This window comes from Salvia splendens, chromosome 4 (assembly GCF_004379255.2).
Source record: "Salvia splendens isolate huo1 chromosome 4, SspV2, whole genome shotgun sequence".
NCBI lineage: Eukaryota > Viridiplantae > Streptophyta > Magnoliopsida > Lamiales > Lamiaceae > Salvia > Salvia splendens.
This window is the reverse complement of record NC_056035.1, coordinates 14816705-14840144: the sequence shown is the minus strand read 5'-3', so window position 1 is coordinate 14840144 and position 23440 is coordinate 14816705. Positions and strand designations below refer to the sequence as shown.

At 44.5% G+C, this 23440-nt stretch overlaps 2 protein-coding genes and 1 pseudogene across 6 annotated transcripts; 1 reads left to right on the top strand and 2 right to left on the bottom strand.

Moving 5' to 3' along the window:
- Nucleotides 1-1481: 1481 nt before the first annotated feature.
- On the top strand, nt 1482-10110 carry LOC121800705 (annotated as a pseudogene).
- Nucleotides 10111-10414: 304 nt separating this feature from the next.
- On the bottom strand, nt 10415-12661 carry LOC121801592 (peroxisomal membrane protein 11C-like). 3 transcript variants are annotated; one of them, XM_042201113.1, is made up of 8 exons: nt 12412-12661; nt 11784-11989; nt 11539-11613; nt 11378-11452; nt 11228-11308; nt 11064-11138; nt 10784-10957; nt 10415-10694 (listed from the first exon to the last, which is right to left on the bottom strand). In XM_042201113.1, the coding sequence occupies exons 2-8, from the start codon at nt 11970-11972 to the stop codon at nt 10659-10661; spliced, it is 705 nt and encodes a 234-aa protein (XP_042057047.1). In that variant the 5' UTR covers nt 11973-11989; nt 12412-12661; the 3' UTR covers nt 10415-10658. The 3 variants fall into 3 exon arrangements, with proteins under 3 accessions (XP_042057047.1, XP_042057048.1, XP_042057049.1); XM_042201114.1 differs by having other exon boundaries at nt 12536-12653; XM_042201115.1 differs by lacking the exon at nt 12412-12661 and having other exon boundaries at nt 11539-11638; nt 11784-11972.
- A 6360-nt stretch (nt 12662-19021) lies between these two features.
- LOC121798766 (protein CELLULOSE SYNTHASE INTERACTIVE 3-like) lies at nt 19022-23109 on the bottom strand. 3 transcript variants are annotated; one of them, XM_042197939.1, is made up of 3 exons: nt 22597-23109; nt 22025-22110; nt 19022-20973 (listed from the first exon to the last, which is right to left on the bottom strand). In XM_042197939.1, the coding sequence occupies exon 3, from the start codon at nt 20944-20946 to the stop codon at nt 19264-19266; it is 1683 nt and encodes a 560-aa protein (XP_042053873.1). In that variant the 5' UTR covers nt 20947-20973; nt 22025-22110; nt 22597-23109; the 3' UTR covers nt 19022-19263. The 3 variants fall into 3 exon arrangements, with proteins under 3 accessions (XP_042053873.1, XP_042053875.1, XP_042053874.1); XM_042197941.1 differs by lacking the exon at nt 22597-23109 and adding an exon at nt 22172-22410; XM_042197940.1 differs by lacking the exons at nt 22025-22110; nt 22597-23109 and adding an exon at nt 21304-21481.
- Nucleotides 23110-23440: the final 331 nt, after the last annotated feature.

Genomic DNA, 23440 nt, shown 5'->3' with positions numbered 1-23440 from the left:
CGTTGACCCAATTGGTCAGTTCGCCACCTTCATCTTCGACAATCATGTTGTGCATGATAATACATGCGTACATGATATCAGCAATGCATTGGACTTCCCACAAACGCGTTGGACCCTTAATTGCCGCCCATCGAGACTGGAGCACACCAAATGCGCGCTCCACGTCCTTGCGCGCCTACTCCTGTCGTGCCGCAAAGTAGGCCTTCTTCGCATCTCCTGGGCATCGGATCGTCTTCACAAAGACGGGCAACCTAGGGTATATCCCATCCGCCAAGTAGTAGCCCATATCATGTTGGTTGCCGTTGGCGACAAAACTGATGGCCGGACCGACGCCCTGACACTGCTCGTTGAAAAGTGGCGACGAGTTGAGGACGTTGAGGTCGTTGTTCGAACCAGCTATCCCAAAATACGCGTGCCAAATCCAAAGCCGGTAATCAGCTACGGCCTCCAGGATCATCGTGGGATTCTTTCCCTTGTAGCCGGACGTGTAGAACCCCTTCCAGGCTGCGGGACAGTTCTTCCAGTCCCAATGCATACAATCTATGCTGCCTAACATACCCGGGAACCCATGCTGACTCCCGTGCATCCGCAACATATCTTGGCAGTCTTCGGGGGTAGGCTTTCGCAGATACTGATCACCGAATACTTCTATCACTCCCAGACAGAAATTCTTCAGACATTGCAAGGCAGTCGTCTCACCGATGTGGAGATACTCGTCCCACATGTCTGCCGCGCCTCCGTAGGCCAACTGCCGGATTGCCGCAGTGCACTTTTGAATAGGTGTGTGGCCGGGTCTGCCAGACGCATCGTGTCTGAAGCGGAAATACAGATATCGAGACTCCAAAGCGTTGACAATACGCATAAACAGGTTCCTGGTCATCCTAAAACGACGCCTGAAAAGGTTGGCGTTGAACCGAGGCTCCTGTGCGAAGTAGTCTTCGTATAGGCGCTGATGTGCAGCTACGTGATCCCGATCAATCACACTGCGGCGGTGGACCACTGGGGGAGGTCGAGGTATCGCCGGCTGCAAGGCCCTTTCCATCCATTGGTTTATCGCGTTGGTCGTATAGGCGTCCAACGCCTCGGCCATTCGACGTTCGTACTCCTCAGCATCCCCTCCGCTACCACCACTACTACCACCAGCATTACTCATTTTGCGTTGTTGATCTTGAACAGAAATTAAGATAGAGAGAGTACTCGTTAAAACAAGTGGTGCGAATGAAAATGACGAACAAAGCGCGTATATATAGTGTTTCGAAAAAAAAAAATTTATTTTTTCGCGCTAGGCGGTGCGCTGGGCGATCCGGGCGCTGCAATAGCGCCGAACGGACCGTTCAGCGACCGCCCAGCGAACCGCCCAGCGCCGGCGCTCGGCTGGGCGGTCGCTGGGCGCCTATTGTGGATGGCCTAAGAATGAGGTTGTAAACCAGAGGTGGTTGTTTGCCCTCCAATCCCAGAGTGGAAACCATCTTCTGAACTTGATGACGACGGTGATGAAGGTCCTACAGCTCCTCCGGATGAGACACGGGATGACCTTTGGGGGGAAGTCGGTCTACCAGGCTCTGAAGATGATGCCTAAAGTGGTTAAAGGATCTCTGCAGTTTCCTGGTTCACATCCAGTTTCTCTCTCCAGGGAGAATTTGCAGAAGTTAAAAAGGCAATGTTACTACTACGCGACATGGAAAGCTGACGGTGATGAAGCGGCGAATTTTTGATGTTTGTAAATGCAGGAAATAAATGAAGATCAACACAGAGATTTTACGTGGTTCGATTTACTGAGGTAAATCTACGTCCACGGGGAGAAATGGGGGCAGGTTTGTATTGCTTGATCTGCGAATTACAGCTTACAACACTGGCCTGCTTTATGATATTCTCTCTAGAGAGCTTTTTAGAATTTTCAGAAGAAGTTATCTATCTGACCTAGGTTCTATTTATACAGTGAACCAAGATCGTGGCATGCAGCATTTATTAGGTAGTGGATGTCGTGGAGATCGTGGCGACCTTGCATGGGTCCACTATCCTGCATGAGTTAATGACTGCTTGACACCACTAAATAGATCGTCGGTGTAGTGGAGGTGGAAATCTTGCATGAGTCCACTATCTCCTAGTTCGGTCGAATACTGAGACCGAACTGCTGAATTATTGCCGAGCAGCTTTTGCCGATCTGAGAGTAGAGCTTGATGCCGACCTGAGAGCAGAGCTTGATGAGTTGGCTTTCACCGAGCTGTAGGCTGGGGCCGAACTCTTTGGTTGTGCCGAACTGAACTCTTTAGTCACGCCGGACTGATACTCTTTAGTCATGCCGAACTGATACTCTGTCTTGGGCTTTACTGCTGTTGGGCTTGTTTAGTACGTACTCCATCACTACCCCCCCCCGAAAAGCGAAGTGAATCACTTCGGCATTCTGGATAAAAGTATGGGGTAAGTGAACTCTTCTTTGACCGGACTTGGTTTGTGTCCTAATTTGGCGAGTTTTATCGCTTGGATCGGACTTTCCGTTGTCCTAATTTCGGGATCGGACTTTCCCTTGTCCTAATTTGGGGATCGGACTTTCCCTTGTCCTAATTTGGGGATCGGACTGTCCCTTGTCCTAATTTGGGGATCGGACTTTCCCTTGTCCTAATTTGGGGATCGGACTTTCCCTTGTCCTAATTTGGGGATCGGACTTTCCCTTGTCCTAATTTGGGGATCGGACTTTCCCTTGTCCTAATTTGGGGATCGGACTTTCCCTTGTCCTAATTCGGCGAGTTTTATCGCGTGGATCGGACTTTCCCTAGTCCTAATTCAGGCAAGTTTTATCGCGAGAATTGGACTTTTGTTGCAGTTCGTTTCAGACGAAGTGCTTGTTTAAGCTGAATTGTGGTCTTGTATCCTCTTTAGAAGCTTTGACGCACAATCGTGGGCTTGTACATGTTCTAAGAAGGGGATCAGCCTTCGAAGAACAAGATACCTCAGTAACATTTGTAAGAGACGACACGCACAGAGAGACGAAACAGACAGACAAAAACGCACAGAGACAAAAAAAAGACCAAGTAAGCCAAATAAAGCACAGAGACAAAAAACGCACATAGCCTTAGGACCGAACTAAACACAAGACAGACTGACCGGACTGTCTCTTACAAATGGAACTTTTTGAGGTTGGAAATGTGCCATGTTCGGGGTACCTGTTCTCCTGACATGTGAGCCAATTTGTAAGACCCTTTGCCGAGGACTTCTGACACCCGATACGGACCTTCCCATGTGGGTTCGAGCTTGCCCAGCTTTTCTGCTCGGCTTACTTCGTTGTTTCTCAAGACGAGATCTCCCACTTGAAATTGCAGCTTCTTCACCCTTTGGTTGTAATACCGGGCTACTTGCTCCTTGTACTTGGCTGCTTTTATGCATGCCAATTCTCTTCTTTCTTCGGCAAGATCTAGCTCAGCTTTCAGTCCGTCGTCATTCATTTCTGCTGAGAAATTTAGAGTTCGAGGACTGGGCATGCCGATCTCCAACGGAATTACGGCTTCAGTGCCGTACACAAGACTGTACGGAGTTTCACCGTTGGAGGTTGTGGGTGTAGTTCGGTAGGACCATAGGAATTGAGGGAGATTTTCTACCCATTGTCCTTTGGCTTGTTCTAACCGAGCTTTTAACCCTTTCACCAGGATACGATTTGTTACCTCCGTTTGTCCGTTTGCTTGTGGATGAGAGACCGAAGTGAACCGCTGTTGAATATTCAGCTCTTTGCACCAATTCTTGAACGTCTTGTCGGTGAACTGAGTCCCGTTATCCGAGATGAGGATGTGGGGTATGCCAAATCGGCACACTATGTTCTTCCAGACGAAATCCAATGCCTTCGAGCTCGTTATCGTAGCTAATGGTTTAGCTTCCACCCACTTCGTAAAGTAGTCCACGGCAACGATTAGGAATTTCATTTGCCGAGGAGCTTGAGGAAGTGGTCCCACTATGTCTATGCCCCATTGCATGAAAGGCCAAGGACTTTGCATAGTGGATAGATCGGTCTGCGGCATCCTTGGGATATTTGCATGGATTTGGCACTTCGGGCATGTCTTGACGAGCTGCACTGCTTCTTGTACCAAGGTTGGCCAATAATATCCCCATCTTAGAACTTTTTTAGCTAAAGCTCTAGCTCCGATGTGGCTGCCGCACGATCCTTCATGAACTTCTCTGAGGATGTAGTCCGTCTCTTCTGGTCCTACGCACCGCAATAACGGCTGGAGGTAAGACTTTCTAAAGAGGACTCCTTCATGAAGTTCGTACCGAAGTGCTCGGCACGTGATCTTCCGAGCTTCTCTCTTATCCTCGGGCAATTGTCCTTGATCCAGATACTGCAAGATCGGCGTCATCCAGTTCGGCGAGCTGGATACTGAATGTACTTCGGCTTCATCAATGCTTCGATGCATTAATTCTTCTGCCTTTGAGCTCGGATCTGAGGCCAACTTACTTAAGGTATCTGCTCGGCTATTTTCCGCTCTGGGAACGCGGATTATCCGAAAATAGGAAAAACTTCGGCTGATGCTTTGCGCTTTGTCCAAATACTTCTTCATTCTCTCGTCACGAGCTTCACTTGTACCCAACATGAGATTTACTATGACTTGTGAATCACAATGGACTTTGAGAGATTTGACGAGCAGACTTTGCGCTAACTGGAGTCCGGCAAGGAGGGCTTCGTACTCGGCTTCATTATTAGTAGTGGGGAATAGGAACCGAAGTGAGTAGGTTACCTCGTGTCCGTCGGGAGCGACGAGTAAAATACCAGCTCCACTTCCCATCTTGTTTGAAGCTCCATCTACGAATCCGCTCCAGCAGTCTGGCGGCTCTACTTCGGATTTCAAGGGCTGTGCTAGTTCGGTATTGGCAGACTTTTTCTGTTCGGCAATGACAGGGATTGCTTGATCGAACTTGGCCTCTGTAAGAAAATCTGCCAAGGCTTGTCCCTTGATGGCTTTCCGAGGTAGGTACTCGATTGAGTGTTCTCCCAGCTCTATGGCCCATTTGGCGATTCTGCCTGATGCTTCTGGCTTGGTCAAAACTTGCCGAAGAGGCAGATCGGTTAAGACGCATACCTTGTGAGCATAGAAGTATGGCCGCAGTCTCCTTGCTGCATTTACTAACGCCAGAGCAATTTTTTCCAGAGGTTGATACCTTGTTTCTGGACCTCTTAATGCTCGGCTTGTAAAGTAGATGGGAAGCTGCTTTAGGCCTTCTTCTCGTACAAGCACCGCGCTGATGGTTTGATCTGATGCCGCTAAGTATAAGAATATTACTTCGGCTTCGGTTGGAGCAGAGAGAATAGGAAGCTCGGCTAGATAACTTTTGAGCTCGTCAAAGGCCTTTTTCTGCTCGGCTCCCCACTCGAACTTTGGTGCCTTTTTCAACACCTTGAAGAATGGCAGTTGCTTTTCGGCTGCTTGGGAAAGGAATCGATTCAGTGCGGCTAGACATCCGGTTAGCCTTTGCACGTCATGTATGGACTTCGGCATTGCCATGTGCTGAACGACTTGAACTTTTGAGGGATTTGCCTTGAGTCCGTCCTTTGAAACCCAACAACCCAGAAACTTTCCCGAATCTACCAAAAAGGTACATTTTTGGGGGTTGAGTTTGAGGTTGGCTTTTCGGAGCACGTTGAGAGTGGATTTGAGGTTGTCTTCGTACTCCGAAGTGCTTTTGCTTTTGACAACTATGTCGTCGACATACACTTCAACCTGTTTCCCGATTAGGTGCCGAAAAAGCTTGTCTACCATCCTTTGATAAGTGGCTCCGGCATTCTTTAAACCGAATGGCATCTTTTTATAAGCGAAAATGCCGAAATCGGTAATGAAAGCTGTTTTCGGAGCGTCACTCTCATCCATCAACACTTGGTGATATCCTTTGTATAAATCAAGAAAACAGAAAATTTCGAAGCCGATCAAAGCTTCTACTTTTTTATCTATATTCGGAAGGGGATAGCAATCTTTTGGACAGTGCTTGTTTAGATCGGTAAAATCTATGCACATCCGCCATCCTCCTCCTTTTTTCTTGATCATCACAGGATTGGCCACCCAAGAAGGATATTTCACCTCGAATAGTACATCCGCTTTTAGTAATTGGCGGACTTCGTCATGGATGACTTGGCTTCTTTCTGCCGCAAAGAGTCTTTGCTTCTGTTTTACTGGCCGGATTGAAGGATCAATATTTAACCGATGAGTGATTACCTCGGGGGGCACTCCGGTCATGTCCAACGGAGACCATGCAAAGACATCTTTGTACTCCTTGAGGAGCTGAATGGTCTTTTCCCGGAGTAGAGGCGTTCCTGCGAAGCCGACGTTGACCGTTCTGGATGGATCATCTTCGTATAACTGAACGGTCATTGAGTTCGGCTCTGAAGTGACTTCGGTCATCTCGCTTGCCTCCGACTCCGGTTGCTGTGATTGCTATGCTTGATGGTGCCGAACTGATTGCTCGGCACTTTTAAGCGCAATCTGCAGACATTCTTTTGCTCTCTTTTGATCACCTCGGATGACCGCTATCCCACCTTTAGTGGGGATCTTGATGGTGAGGTGATAAGTAGAGCAAACGGCCCGAACTGTGTTGAGCCAGTCCCTCCCCAGGATGACGTTGTACGGAGACCGAGCTTTCACCACAAAGAACTCGATCATCGTATTGGAGCTTGTAGGCGCTTTTCCCACCGTGATCGGAAGGCTGATAATACCTTCAGGGCGGGTGTCCTCCTGGGCGAAACTTTTCAGAGGAAGTGGAGCCGGACTGAGCCGAGCTGGATCCACTTCCATTTTATCGAAACATTCTTTAAAAAGAATGCTGACTGACGCTCCTGTATCCACAAATACTCTGTGGACCAGTTTGTTTGCCACCCCGGCTTGAATGACAATAGCGTCTTGGTGAGGAGAGATGGCTGGGACGGGATCGGCATCTGAAAATGTAATCACTTCGTCTTTCTTCAGCCTTTTATGTGTTGGTTCCTCTTGATTGGAACCTCTGCGTTCTGCTTTTAGGGACGACTTAGTCTTCCCGGCTGGGAGAGCATCAATAGTCAGGATTACTCCATCGTATTGCGGCTCGTCGTCGTCTTCGGGATCCTCATGCCTTTTCGGATCCTGAGGATTGCAGTTCGCACTTCTCTGCCTTTTGTTCTTTTTCGGCTGCTTGCTTTGGTATTTTTTTAACGTTCCTGTTTTCACAAGAACATCAATACCTGCAGCCAAATCTCGGCACTCCTCGGTATCGTGACCGTGGGTTTGATGGAAGGAGCAATATTGATCCTGAAGTCGCCGTGCGGCTGATTTCGTTATCCGCTTTGGTTTTTCGAACATATCGGAATGTAGTTCGAAAATTTCCGCTCTTGACTTGTTTAATGGTACGAACTGAGCGGGCGGCTTCTCAGGATTGAGACGTGGCCCCAATCTGCCTTGTACCGGTGCCCTTTGAATTCTTTCAAAAGGAGTTCGGCGAGGAAGCACCTGGTCGCTTTGATCGGGCTTCCTTTTGTCTCCTTGGGATGAGCTGTCTAACGACCGTTTTCGACGGTCTGCCTCATCCGCACGAGAAAACTGGTCCGCAATGTCCCACATTTCTTGAGCTGTTTGCGGACCGCACTCCACGAGCTTTCTGTAGAGAGCTCCGGGCAGGATTCCATTTTGGAATGCCGAGATGACAAGTAGATCATTGAGATTATCTACTTGTAGGCATTCCTTATGGAATCTCGTCAGGAAGTCGCTGATCTTTTCGTCGCGACCTTGACGTATAGAAAGCAGCTGAGCCGAAGTGATTCGGGCTTCCGCTTTCTGAAAGAACCTCCTGTGGAAAGCATCCATGAGATCTCGGTAGGATCTGATGCTGCCTTGAGGAAGGCTGTCGAACCACCTTCTGGCGTTCCCGATGAGCAGCTCGGGGAACAGCTTGCACATGTGGACCTCATTGAGACCCTGGTTCGCCATATTATATTGATAGCGTCCCAGGAAGTCATGAGGATCCTCCAGCCCGTCATAAGTCATTGACGGTGTCCGGTAGTTCCGCGGCAAAGGAGTTCGGGTGATATCGTCCGAGAACGGAGTCTTTAATGCTCCGTACATGGCGAACCCGACATCTCTTCGGTACGGAGGAGATGGAGTTCTCCTGTGGTTCCGGTACCGAGGAGGAGCAGGAGCATGTTGAGGTTGAGGATTCTTTCTCCTGGAAGACACGTCACTACTGCGGTAGTGACTTTCATGTCTGGATGAGGAGGGAGAATCCGCCGTTGTCTTCTCCGGCTGTTGGCTCTTCTGCAGGAAGGTTAAGAACTCCTCCTGCTTCTCGGCCAAGAACAGCTTGACAGCTTCATTTAAATTGGGCTGCTGGGAAGACTCGGTGCGATGACTCCTGGAGTGGCTTGCTCCTTCTTCGTGAGAACCGGAGGTAGATGTCTCCCGAGGCCGTTTTTCAGACCTGCGAGCTGGACTAGCTTCCTCACGGTTATCACGAACGGTATTATGAGTGTTATGTGATCTGGTATGCATTTTTTGGGGTGGAAAAGGGTCAAAAATTCGCTTTATCACAAATTTTGTTCTCTGTTTCCCACAGACGGCGCCAGTGATGAAGCGGCGAATTTTTGATGTTTGTAAATGCAGGAAATAAATGAAGATCAACACAGAGATTTTACGTGGTTCGATTTACTGAGGTAAATCTACGTCCACGGGGAGAAATGGGGGCAGGTTTGTATTGCTTGATCTGCGAATTACAGCTTACAACACTGGCCTGCTTTATGATATTCTCTCTAGAGAGCTTTTTAGAATTTTCAGAAGAAGTTATCTATCTGACCTAGGTTCTATTTATACAGTGAACCAAGATCGTGGCATGCAGCATTTATTAGGTAGTGGATGTCGTGGAGATCGTGGCGACCTTGCATGGGTCCACTATCCTGCATGAGTTAATGACTGCTTGACACCACTAAATAGATCGTCGGTGTAGTGGAGGTGGAAATCTTGCATGAGTCCACTATCTCCTAGTTCGGTCGAATACTGAGACCGAACTGCTGAATTATTGCCGAGCAGCTTTTGCCGATCTGAGAGTAGAGCTTGATGCCGACCTGAGAGCAGAGCTTGATGAGTTGGCTTTCACCGAGCTGTAGGCTGGGGCCGAACTCTTTGGTTGTGCCGAACTGAACTCTTTAGTCACGCCGGACTGATACTCTTTAGTCATGCCGAACTGATACTCTGTCTTGGGCTTTACTGCTGTTGGGCTTGTTTAGTACGTACTCCATCAGACGGTACAAGATATATGATGCTTATCACTATGGATGGATGTTACTTGATTGATTGGCCTTTAGAATTTCGCAGAGTCCAAATGCGATTCCTTTGCAGGGACGGGAAACCGTACCATCGTTTTTCTTCACTTGATGGGGAGATGGTGAACGATACGATGCTTGATACACACAAGCAAGAAAGAAGTTACCTTATCTATGACATGATGGCCGCCTATAATCATGAATCCCTTGTAGAGCGACTGTTTCATGAGCGTTGGAAAATGGTCGAGAAGGAAATCATCCAGCCTCGTAATTTTGAGAGACAACACATACAAAAGAGCCAAAACCCCTACTATAGATATGAACTGGAGCCTTTCAGGGTAAGGAGGAAAGATTTTTGGCTTCTCTCTACTGTGACAAAGCTGTTGAAGTTATTCCGAATCTTTCGCACGATGCAGATGGTCTTATTTTCCAGGGCTGGGATGATCCTTATGTTAAGCTGACAGACAAGGGTCTCTTAAAGTGGAAGTATCCTGAAATGAATTCAGTGGACTTTCTCTTTGAGACGGTTGAAAGTCGCCAGCTACTCTTATCTCCATGAGTATGGGAAGAAGAAATTGATGGATGATAGGGTTGTCTTTCCTGATGCATCAGTATATAATATGGTAAAATTATCGAGTGTTCGTGGAACTCTGAGGAAAAGGTGTGGGTTTGTATGAGGGTCAGGGTGGACAAATGATATCAAAACATACACGAACATCATGAAAAGTATCACAGACAACATCACCGAAGATGTACTGTTGAATGAGATCAGTGAGATCATCCGCCTTCCGATGTACTCTAAGAGGATACAGAGTGAAAGCCAAGGGCACAATGTATCACGTCGTAGGTGAACAAGAAGTTGTTCGATGAATGGGGCCCTGGGAAGAATCAGCCTACGGGGATTGTTGGATATAAACTGGTCTGTGGGTGCACCATCTCATGGTTACGTCAGAAATCCATAAGGTTATTGGTGATAGGAGTGATTCATTGAATTTAATGGTTTCGATACTCTTTATATTTATTTTTCTCTCATTTGCAACAGATTTTTAACACAGCAACATAATATAGGAATTAGTAGTAAAAGAAAACTGCACTAATTCGAAGGAACAAATAGAAGCTGAAAAACCAAGTTTCAATAGAAAGTAGCAGTAGTAGTAAGTAAAAGAAAACTGCACTAATTTGAAGTAAAACATTGTCGTTTTTAACACAGCAACATAATATAGGAAGCTATATATATTATTGGTATAAATGTTTACAGACAAACAATTCACAACCAGAAATGAGGTAAATAAAGATATCAAGCCAACAGTAAACCCCTCAGCGAATTGCTCCAATTCATGTAACAGCTTTTCAAATACCTTCATTGTTTCGCGACATCCTGGTTTTGTTTACCATCACTTCAGCTTGTCTTTGTCTTCGGCGGAGATGGGAGCAGCTGTGGTGGCGCAAACCATTTAATCACAAAGTACAGACTTTATATATGAGGCTCCTAAACATGGCGTGACCAAAAAAACTGGGGGTTACCTGGTAGCAGGATATGAGCGATGTCACAAATCCGAGGCCTCCGGTGACACGAGGGGTGATCCTCTTAGGCGCCAGTTGTAGCAAACCAACGGCCACCCCAATATCCAGGATGGTTTTAACAAGGGCCAGAGATCTCTGATTCGATTTTTGAACCTTGCTTTGATACTGCTCATTCTGGAATAATAAAATAACATCGGAGTACCAAGGCAACAATGTTAACTATAACTGAGGTTGAAATTTTGCAGACATATTTACCACTCCAGACTATAGAGATGCAAACCTTATGCTTGTCGGTATTTTTCAGTTCCTTCTCTAACTTCTTTATTGACACAGAAAGCCTTCCAATTTCACCAGTCTTAAGAAACAAGGAAATTGAAATAAAAGGTTCAGATTAATAAGAACACATTGCTGCCAAAAAGGATAGAACAAGATCAGCACGGATACCTCAACCAGCGTGGTGCAAACAGAAGACCCCAACCAACAGAAAAGAGATATCCTTCCGATCAGTTCAGTACGTTCTTTGTTCTGCTCAGAAATAAACTTGTGGTCAGCATACAAATTCCAATGAACTACTAAAGATGTTTATAGATATACCTTGTATACACCTGTCCTACCCAGCCACACAATTTGATCCAGAAACAAGAAAGTGGACAGGAGAGCATTTTTGGACTGCGAGAGAAATCAACTCAAAGGGTAAGATACGAGTGAGAATGTGGTAAAAGATATACTAGTACTACAAATTAATTAGATATTACCTTTCCCAACAAGATGAGAGGAAGTGGAGTTCCTGGAGCGGGTGGGCTAATGAGGCCATGGAGATCATTGATAAACTGAAACATTATGAGATACAGAAACCTGGTCACGACAAAAAGGAAATCGAAGCGCTCTGATGTTAAAGCAGTTGTGCATACCATATACTCATTAGATTTAACACAGTTGATCTAAAAAGGTTACTGGAGCATATCTTAAAAACAGGCTGAAACCGGTTAAAAGGTTAAACCTTGAACAAACGGAAGACTTTGCGAGCCAAGCTGGTTGATTTGTCCACATTCTGTGCTGTGCCGGGCTGTCCGGCACTCAAGAACTTGGAGCCATATTGAATTGCCCTGCATATCTTATCCCTGGCTTCAGCTTTGTTGAGATACACAATAGCAAGTGCAAGCTCAGCTCTGGCAACATCCAACGTCATGTTGTGTGTAACTAGACCTGGAAAAGTAAGAAGCAGCCAACTCAAGTCACATACAGGGATTCACACAAAACAACTAATATCCTTTTCTTGATCATACAACAATCCATCCCTGTACACTGTTTCAGCCCAATTCTAATATGAAGAACCAATCTAGTTCCTTATATATAAGTTCATGTAGCAATTAAGTCTAATTAGTCAACGTTATGGAATTTGATTCAATTGCTGGAGAGGTGATTTGTCAATTGTTCAAGTTCCCAGGGGCATTGCTACTCACAATCTTCTTATATATGCATATATAACAATAACGAAAGGCCTCAATTTAACATTTCGGAATGGCAGAAGATATCATGTTTTCACTCATCAAAATCACAGATATACTGAATCAGAAAATGGGTAAAAGCAAGCCAACCAAACCCCAAACAAATCATAAATCTTGTACCTGGATAACAAGATAAGCAGCAAGCAACAATCAAGGGGATAGAGAAATTAGGGATTGTTAGCTCTGTATATAAGGAGAGATAAGATTAAGAGCGTAGATAGATACACCGGGAGTCGTGCCTCACCCCATCTAGTCTTGAATTTCACAATCCGGAATATTTTATTTTTTTCGTTCGCACCCTCAATTTGGGTCAAGAATTTCAGAATACTAGCTAGTACGAGATTAAATTGGATTATTTTTTTTAAATTTTGGAATTAAATTGGATGATTTTCAAAATGTAGAATGGATATGCGAACTTTTCATTTTACTCCGTAGATTATTGTCATTTTCTCTTATTTTATAGTATTTCTTTCCTATTATTATTCTCACAAATTAAAAGAATTAACTAAATTATCATAAGATTTCTTTCTCAATTGTTCTTTTTCTCTTATATCTGTTGCTCTCTGCAACTTAGATTTCATGGACTGGATGTTGTTCCAGGACCCCCTTTTCTTTCTCCTGAATGATGACAAACACTGTATTCATACTGTTAAAATAATGTTGAAAATACAATTTTCTAATAACTTGATTCATAACATCCACAAATTTATGTATAATGTTGAAAATCTCAATTTTCTACTCCATTCATCCCACCACAAGTGATCAATTTCCTTTTTTAACACAAGACAAAATTTTTACTCTTTCTTACTTTATTCTCTATTTCTTACTTTATTCTCTCTTTATCTCTCTTTCTTTTTTCTCTCTTATACTTTATTCGCTCCACTTTAACTTAATATATATAATTTTCTTAAATCTCGTGCTCAAAAGAAATCCATCAATTGTGGTGGGACGGTGGGAGTATATCAAATCCAAAATGCCAATCCCCTACTTGTAAAATAGTAGGATAAAAAATACTAGTACCGTAAGATCTTTGGGGAGTAATACAGTATATCAACTCCAAAATACCAATCAAATCCCCTACTTGTAATTTGTAAAGTAAGATAAGAAATTATGATCTTACTAATCATACAGTCTACATGGAACAAAATAAAGATTAATCACTTCTCATATTTTGAGAAAATCGATATGTAATTATTTTCGGTGGTGTTCAGTTTACTAAATAAAATAAATATAAAATTATAATATATGATTGAGTTATGAGATTATTTTAACCATATGAGATTAGCTATGACTAATTATCTCATGATTATTCATTTAGAATTGAGTTGTGGGATTGAATCTCATGAACCAAACACACTACATAATTAATCTCGAGATACAATCTTGGAAACCGAACACTCCCTTAGAGCATCCACAATGGTGCGGATGTCCCGGCGGACATCCCCGCGGACATCCCAGACATACCAAAAACACCTCATGCCACGTCATAAGGACTTCCCACTGCACAGTGGCGGACATCCCCAAAGACATCCCGACGAACTTCCCACAATAATAAAAATTCACAAATTCACCAAATTAAACAATTTACGGAATTAAAATTTCGCCACGATTGCGGAATAAAATTTTCATTAAATAAAAAAAAGAAAGGTACATTTCAAAAAAAAACTAAAAAATATACAGTTCAATAAATACAAATTCAATCAACGACGACCCCTCCGCTGCCATACTTCTTCAATTATATCGTTCTGGAGTCGAATATGGGCTTGTTTTTGGCGCATGTCGGCAAATGCACGGACTCACTCGACCTCGTCATGGGGTATCCCCATACGTACATTGTCGGTGGCCACGCCGTGGCTTGGACCCACATCATCGGCATTATCATTGGCCCAATCCGTATGTGCTGGACCTTCATCTTCAACAATCATGTTATGCATGATAATACATGCGTACATCATATCGGCGATGCTGTCAGCATACCACAGCCATGATGGACCCTTCACTGCTGCCCATCGAGTCTGGAGCACACCAAATGCCCGCTCCACATCCTTGCGCGCTGCCTCCTGACGACCCGCAAAATATACATTATTTTCTTCTGTTGGGCATCTGATCGTCTTCACAAAGACGGGCCACATAGGGTATATCCCATCAGCCAAATAATAGCTCATGTTGTGCTGGTTGCCGTTGGCGATGAAATTGACGGCCGGACCGACGCCCATGCACTGGTCGTTGAAAAGGGGCGACGACTGGAGAACGTTGATGTCGTTGTTCGACCCGGCTACTCCAAAATAGGCATGTCAAATCCACAGCCGGTAGTCAGCTACCGCTTCAAGGATCATCGTGGGATTCTTGCCCTTGAAATCCGTAGTGTACACCTTTTTCCAGGCAACGGGACAGTTCTTCCACTCCCAATGCATACAATCTATACTGTCTAGCATCCCCGGAAAACCCGCGCTGAGTCTCGTGCATATCCAGCAGAGCTTGACAATCTTCGGGGGTAGGCTTCCGAAGATACCTATCCCTGAATATCTCCCTAACGCCCTGACAAAAATACTTTAGGCAATCGCGGGCAGTCGTCTCGCCGATGTGGAGGCACTCATCGAACATGTCAGTCGCGCCTCCGTATGCCAGCTGCCTGATTGCGGCAGTGCACTTCTGAATCGGAGTGTGGCCGGGTTTACCAGCCGCATCCTTCCGTACCCTGAAATACCCGTATCGACGCTCTAAAGCACCCACGATACGCAGAAAGAGCGGACGATGCATCCTAAAACGTCGCCGGAACATGTTCTCCCCAAATCGTGGCTCCGGAGCGAAGTAATCCTCGTACAACTGACAGTGTGCAGCGAGGTGGTCCCAAGGTACTATAGATCGACAATGGATGGGTTGAGGTACCGCCGGCGCCAACGGACGTCCGTGGGGTCAACGCAATGGCAGACGTCCGCAAGGACGTTGCGACGGACGTCCCGGGAACGCCGCGGAACTCCGGTGTCCGCAGCGGACTTCCGTATCTGCGTCACCGCTGCGCAATGGCGGACGTCCCGCGCAGAACTCCGGAACGCCGGCCGGATGTCCCCCGGGACGGGCGCCATTGTGAATGCTCTTACTATGTAAGATGGATCTTCCCCTCAACGGGCTACTGCGTAACCAGATTTAACCCCCTAACATGATATCGTGTCGGAGTGTGGGGGCTGCCGAGGCGACGAAATCGCTCTTGCTGCAATGTAAGATGGATCTTAGAAACTTGGGTTATAGCTTTTGTTGAATAGTTTAGTCAATTCAAGTATTTTGCGAGATACTCCAAACAATTTAATTCCAAAAATTAAGATAAAAAGACAATAATTTCCAAAAATGAAAAGTTTGTGTGCCCTGATCCTATACATATAGTTTAATCCCAAAAATTAAAATATTATGAATCGTATATTTTGAAAAGTCATCCCATTTAAATCAAAAAATTAAAAAGTCATTCAATTTAATGAATTTTGTTAGGCGGTAATTACTATATGTGAGAGACATTTGTTTACATTAATTTCATCGATGATAAAGGCGTGAATTAGTCCTCCCGCTGTTTAATGCAAGTGAAGAATATTTACAAAAAAGTAAACTCCATTAATAGTTACTTAATCATGTATTTTGCAGGGGTGGTCTCAGAAAAAAAGATAGATAGGGAATGTGATTTTTAAATTTTGTTTCATAATTAGATTTTTGGGTGTTTTAGATTATTTGTAAGGGTTTTTAGACAATAATTTACATTAAATTTAAATAAATTTCAAAAATTTTAAAAAGCTAAATGTTTAAAAAATATTTTTATTGAGGGCTTTAGCCCCACCCTACTCTGCCCTTGGTCTTTTGCATGGACGCCGGCTATGAATAGAAAAAAATGACAAATGGTCGTTGAACGTAGAAGTACTTATTTATTTTGGTATTTTTAAAGGTTAAAATACTCCAAACCTCTTAATATTTTTAGGTTTTTTTTAATAAAGATGATATCTGATATATTTTTATTAAGTACCTGTTAAAATATTTAAGTTTTCGAAAAATTATTTGAATTTACTTTTGTCTGTACATTAAATGGCTGTTTTAGACTGTGAGTCCTGTGACGGTGGACCATTTTTTATCATTTTCTTATGCAAGCAATTATTGATTCAAATAATTACTTCTTTATAGCATGTTTATAATAGTATTGGATTTTATCTTTCATGAATATAAAAAGGAATTGTGATTATAACATCATTTTGCGGTTCAGCGAGAAATGATAACGAGGGCAAAATAGTAATGTGATTTTGTGTGGAAAATGCTGTCGGTTTAGAATTTTTCTTGGATCGATAACCCCCGCATGACAAAACAAATATACTACTCCATAAGGCCACCCGAAACGCGTTCCGCGGGTGGCTCGTATCTCGTCCCACCGAGACGAGACGACGGCGAGACGCGTTGCAACGTCTCGTCTCGTCCCGGTCTCGCCGAGACGCCCGTCCCATCGGTCTCGCCGAGATGCGTTGAATTTAATAATAAAAAAAATTTAAAATGGTAATATTACCGTTTTTCGACCGTTTTCCTTTTTTATTTTATTTTTTACTCTATAAATACTCCTATTTCATCCTCATTTCACACACAAATACACATCTATTCTTCTCAAATCATCTCTATTTCCTCTCCAATTGTCATCACAAAATGTCCGTCGACGGGTGGTGGCGGCTCCGGCAGGTTTGACAACGCGTTTGGCGACTAGGGACATGTACAATGTCTTGGGTGGTTCCGGCTCCGGTTTGTCGACAACGGGCACCCAGGGCTCGTCGACGCCGGCGGGGTACAAACCACCCCATTTTGATGTTGATGCATACGCTCGTCCCTCCGCCCGAGGAGTTCGCAGGGATTATCCCAAATTCGGGAGGATTATCCGGATGAACCCACTCTGGAAGGAGGACGAGGCGGTGGAAGCTCCAGGGCGGTGGAGGAAGAGGCAAAGGCGGCCGAGGAGGAGGATGATGTAGGCCGACATCCGTACAGCAACAAGGACACGATGGTTGTGTACAACGCCTGGATCAGCGTCTCGTACGATCCTATCGTCGGGAATCAACAAACCCGGAAGTGCTTCTGGGAAAAGGTCACCGAGGCCAACAACGAGATTAAGCCGAAGGGGTCCCGCCGCCGCACATTGAAGATGCTCCGCGCTTACTTTGACCGAGTCGACAGAGAAGTCAAAAAATTCTGCGGCATCTACAAGAACGAAGCAGCTCATTACCAAAGCGGAGCCACGGGAGCCGACATTCTGAGATCGGCTTTGCGAGTCTATTTCGGAGACACCGGCAAAGAATTCAGACATGTCGATGTTTGGGAGGCCGTCAAAGACGAGGAAAGGTGGGCTCGACCTCGAAGCGCACGAAGCACATGTCGGGTGGCCAATACTCGTCTAGTGGGGGCGGTTCGGGCAGCGCCGCATAAGAGGTTGCCTCGCAGGAGGTTGAGGGCACGGCAGACGATGCAGGGGGTCCTCCCGTGGGCGCCGTCGGCAGCAAGGGACCAAGGCGGCGAAGGCGGCTAGAGGGAGGAGGGGCCGAGGCGAATCAAGTCAGGCGGGCTCGGGCTCGAACACCCTATTGTCCATGTACTTGACTGCCAAGATGGTGGACACTTCCCGCATGACGCCTCCACAATATCAAGCCCATCTTGCCGGAATTGAGTATATGGCAAGACAAATTGGTATTCCGCCTCCAGGTAGCTTGAGTGCACCGCCACCGCCTTCGGGAGATGATTCGCTGGCGGAGTAGTTTTTTAATTTCTATAAAATTGTATTTTAAATTATGTAATTTTTATTTTTTTAGGATTTTAATTAAGTGTTTTTTTTTGTTTTTTTGAATTTTAAGTTGTATTTTTATTTTATTTAATGAAATGTATCTTATTAATTGAATTTGTTGGAAATAAAAATAAAAAATGAAATTGAATGAATAGTAAGTTAAGAGGTGGTTAAGAGACGGATAAGAGATGGAGGGTTGCATGTTATGTCTCTTAGTTAAGAGATGGAGTGAAAAGTACAATGGGGCCCATGAATAGTTAATGGATGAGACGGTTAAGAGACGGATAAGAGACATCGTCGTAGATGGTCTAAATTTTATAAAATTGGAAAAAAAAATACTCCGGCGTCATTATTGTACGTAGGATCCCACTGAACATATTTGGATTCAAAATATCTTATTATAATTAATGTTGGGGACCGAAGTACTTAAGCCAGCTAGCAATTACAAATTTCCTAATGTAAGCATATATTCTGTGGTGACAGCTAAAACTTTCATACCGTTTTAATTAAATAAAAAACAACTACAAATAATTTTCAGGTGATAAGCTTTGATTATAGAATTCAGAAAAAGATTAGATAGGAATTCCAAATACTATAAAGCACCATTACTCTTGTCCTGGTTTAAAATAAATGTGCATGCGAAATTGTGAATTGTGAATTGTGAATTGTGAATTGTGAATTTGATGGACAAGAACCTTGAAATTAGCCAACTGCAAGAATTAAGAAACAGTCCCAACTGCCTGTACAACCAATCTATAAATTGATTGTTGTCAAACTCACATGTACTCCTTTCCAATTTAGGCAACACAACAACCACAGCAACATCAGAAGACTTGCTCACTATTACCATTTTGGTTGAGGAATCCCACAAACCAGCAAGTGAGCAACACGAACTGAACACGAACACGACACGATCATGAAGTACACCGCAGAAACAAGTGATGATAATATATGTTTCATTAATCCAAATAGGAGTATTATTGTGTGTACAGATGGTGGCACCATTTCATTTCAAATCATTGAATAGATTAAAAGATGGCTGAATTTGTTTCATTTAGAGAATGAAACATACATGACAAGTTTTTCAAAAATATACTTCCATTTTACAACAAGAAGAATCATTGGTAGGGAGGGAGGACTCTTTCATTTTAGTACTATATCCATGATCACCCACCCTCTTTTTACTTCCTGCTGAACAGAGTTTTGAGTTTACCTCGCTCTAGACGTTCTAGAAGCTTCTTCGCGCCTGCCAAATCCATCTCCGAAAGCTTCTTGAGGTATCCGATTGCCCCATATGAGATCATCAGCTTCTTGCACTTTTTACTCGAGGAGAGTAGAGTAAGGCATGAGATTGCGTATTTCTTGGCCGTATTGTGGGGGCTGGGATCGAGCAATGCCACCATGTTTGGCACGCTCTTGTCGTCTCTTTTGACCAGACGGCAGTTGTGGGATAGAGTCATCAAGCTAGCAACCGCCTGCGCTGCAACTTCCCTTGCGCTGTTGGCCTTGGACTCCATCATTTTCACGAGCAACTGGATGCACCCTGCCTCACCCACCGATCTTTTCATCTCTGCTGAGGTGCAGATTCGACAGATTGCTGCTGCTGCCGCTTGCTGAGCCCCGATGGATCCGGACTTGAGCACGTGGAGCAGCCGGGGAAGAAGCCCTAACCAGATCAACACCTCTGATGACACTAAACCAACCAAGTTTCTAAGTGCACCAACTGCGGATTCTTGAGGCAGCGGGCCGTCTAGATGGACGAGCAGGCTACGTATCCCGCCTTCTGAGATGACCGATCTTTTCAGATCATCGTTGCTCGAGGTGAGATTCTGCAGGCACTCAGCTGCATACTCCTTTGATCCTAAAAGGATCCCACAATCAAGAAGATTGATCATCACCTTCACAATCCCTTCCTCTGCGAGTGCCTGCCTCGCCTCAGGCACAGCGGATATGTTCTTAAGCGTGCAGGCCGCAGCAGATTGTGAAACAGAATCACCAGTATGACATATGTCAGTCAATGGCCTAACCCCGCCATGCCCAACAATTGAGCGAGCCGTCTCAGACGACATTGACAGCCTCTGCAGGGCGATGGTGGCCTTCTCCTTCCCCACATTGCTCCCGGACTCCACGAGCCTTATTAGAGGCGGGAGGACGCCTTCTGAGACAAGCCAGTTCTCGCAGCTGCCTGACTCTGCAAGCGAGCAGATAACAGTGACCGTCTTCTCCCTTATCCGAGGCGAAGTGGCGGTCAGCAAATGAACCAATGCTCCAATATTGCTCCTTCCGATCACAGCCAACACATTCTTCTCATCCTCCTTCATCACCTCCAAGAGGCTGTCAAGTGCTTTGTGCTTCGCCTCCAAATGGCCAATCTGGAGGCGGGCAAGCAGCTCCTTCAAGTTCCCATGAACTGCAGCCTCCGGCTCAGCACAACTACTCGCCGCAGCAGACGAGAACGACACCTCACCTAGCACCCCTGTCTTGATCAACAGCCCACAATCGCGTAGATTCAAGTCCAGTTTCCCAGCAAGCGCATCCAGATCACTCTGCATCTGAAGCTTACCCTCATATTTCTCCTTCACACACAAATCTGCGAATTGGATTACATCATTCAACGTCTTAGACACGGCCTGCAGCTGCTCCTTGCATAGAGCATTCCTCGAGAAGCAAGGATGGCTGGATAAATCAGACAGCCGTGACGGCACCTGCTCAAGTTTTGAGATGATCATCTTCCACCTCCCCGGGAACCCTTTCACCTCCCTCGCCTTCCCCAACGCCCTCGGGACTAGCCCCTGAGCGCAAGAGAGCCATTCTTCAGTAGACAAACCATCAGCAGCAGAGCTCTCACCACCACCATCAACCATGATTGCTACTCAAGCTATCACCAAGCACTGAAACACAGAAAAAACAGCCGATGCATATCAAGAAAACTTCGATATTCGAAGATACACAAATTGTTAACCAGATCTTTTCTAGGTAGCTTCTCAAATGAGCAAAAATGTTGAAAGGCAGACAGTTTTATTGCATTAAAAAAAAGAGCGATGTGGAGTAGTTGCAATCATATAACATTATATTATACACCATTCATTATAATTATATAAAGAAAACAGCAATAAATTAATGGGGGAAAAGTGGGTCTAGATTAGGGGCTTCAAGAATCTTGCATGATCACAAAATGCTCGTTTGCTGAAAATGAGAGACGCCAGGTAATAACAAAGTACCTAATGAAGCCCGCACAAGAGACCACTCACAAAAAGATAAGCTTTTGTTAAGGTTGGGATCATTATTTTACACGAACACACATTGATTTTTTTAAGTAATACCTTAAATAAGAGGTAAGAATACAGTGAAATCAATAATGAAACTGTAGAAAGGGAAGAGAGATGAAAGTGAAATCGAAACTCTCCCAACAGCCGTCACTACCGTCCAATAAAAGCAGGTGTTTTATATGACCAGAATGCCCTCAGCACATGATGTTTGGTTAAAGAAATGCAACAAGACACAGAGGTAATAAAGTCAATCATAGAAGGGGGTGAATTACCAGAAAGAATGTAGCTTTACTTTTCAACAAATAACTCCATATACTTCCTCAAGTATACTATTTTAAAACATATCGTATTTCACCTCCTGGATTAAATCTATTTTTCTGGAGATTAGGATAGCTTAAAGGGCATACAGTTGTGAGGCTAAAATTGTGTGGGGAGGCCCACGAACAAAACTTTACAGAATTGGGAAAATTTCGATCTTCTTCACAGTGTATTTGATAAGGGAAAAAGACTTGGCTTTGAAGAGACGATAGGTGTCTCCATCTCCAGTTGTACATACATATATGTCTAGAGTGCATATGTGAATTTCTGATATGGGCCAACAGAGAGAGGGAGAGAGAATTAAACAAATTAATTTGATGCAATAAATACACAATGATTTTGTAACATTGACTACCTCAACTTGCTTTTGTCTTTTGCCAACCATTCAAGGCACTCAACACCTTTTTCAGCCACCAATACACAGTTTCTCTACTTTAATCTCTGCAAGCAAAATTCACAATCAGAAAATAATTCTTACAATGATGGATTGATATGCATCTACCTCACTCTCAATCTAGAACGATGGAGCAGAATTTGGTGTCTAGATTGCGAAGGAAACCCCAAATAAGGATACACGGAGAAAATAAAAGAATCTCTTTTTTTCAGTGTGTTTCCTTTCCATAGCAGCCATGAAATGGATCATTCAAATACAGCTTAAAGAACAAAACTTTATTTTCCTCCTCTTTTTATCTCCAGAAGAGGGGAGAGAGAGGGAGAGAGATCGTTACTCAATATTAGGCCAAGAATGTGGATTGGTCCCCAGATCTCTTTAAAAAATTTTCTCAAACCGGAATCTATAATTTCTCAAATTTCATTTTGAAGATAAAAGGAAAAGAATCTCACAACTACCTGACCCACAGCATCAAAACACACACACACACACACACTCAAGCAGAAAAGAAAGCAAGAATTTGAGAAAGGTTATACCTTTGTTATATGCAGAAAGCATCAGAGACGTAAGCTCTAGTAAGTAGAAGCTGAAACGGTCGACTACACAAGTTTTAGTAGGAAGGAGGAGAGAGAGAATCTGATGTTAAATTAATTTTGAAATAGAGAAGGAGAAGCCAGCAAAGCACAATGCAGTCACGCAATTTGAAAACAGCTGCGTTTGTTAGAGAATTTGGGCTTTTAAGGGAAACTGACAAAAACGCCGAAGAAGAGAACAACGACTCCAGTTCAAAATTCCAAACAATAGGAGTATTTCAAAATCAAAACACTCGCTCCTCTCACGGAAGAAGATGTTGTCAGAACTGTCTCCCACCGTTTCTCTACTCTATTTTAGTGGTGTGTAGGGGCAATGCGGTGATCGGATGGTGAGGATCGAGGGGCGAAACAGTGGATCTGACCGTTGTGGGGTTTTTTCGGATTGAAATTTGAATGCGCTGCGGCGATATCGAGGTTGAGCGGCTGACGTGGTGTGCCATGTAGGTTTCGGGGCGTGCTAAAACACGTTGGCTTTTTCTTCCTCACTTGTAGCGAGGTAACATTGTCTGAATCCAATCCCATCCCGCATGAGAAGTCTATTTTGCCCTCCATTGGGTTTTCGACAATCGACTATCTTGTCCTAGGCCAGGTATATCAATATTGGACTTTAAATACTCCTCCCTCCGTACTACTACAATTAAGAGTGCATTTTTATCATTTTAGAGCATCAATAATGGGGCATCCTAAGGCGCGCCCTAAAGCCCACTCTATGCATCGCCACGTCAGCATTTTATCCTCCTGCCCTTCCACCTGCTGTGAGGCGCCCTAAGCCGCGTCCTAAGCATTT

Bases quoted from the DNA above. Each gene is read 5' to 3' on its own strand.
- LOC121798766 (XM_042197939.1), bottom strand. From the start codon at position 20,946: ATGGTTGATGGTGGTGGTGAGAGCTCTGCTGCTGATGGTTTGTCTACT.
- LOC121801592 (XM_042201113.1), bottom strand. From the start codon at position 11,972: ATGACGTTGGATGTTGCCAGAGCTGAGCTTGCACTTGCTATTGTGTAT. The intron at 11,309-11,377 runs GTATATCTATAA...ATTTCTGAGCAG, and splicing joins GTAGGACAGGTGTATACAAG to AACAAAGAACGTACTGAACT. The intron at 11,139-11,227 runs GTATCCGTGCTG...TTGTTTCTTAAG, and splicing joins TTTGCACCACGCTGGTTGAG to ACTGGTGAAATTGGAAGGCT.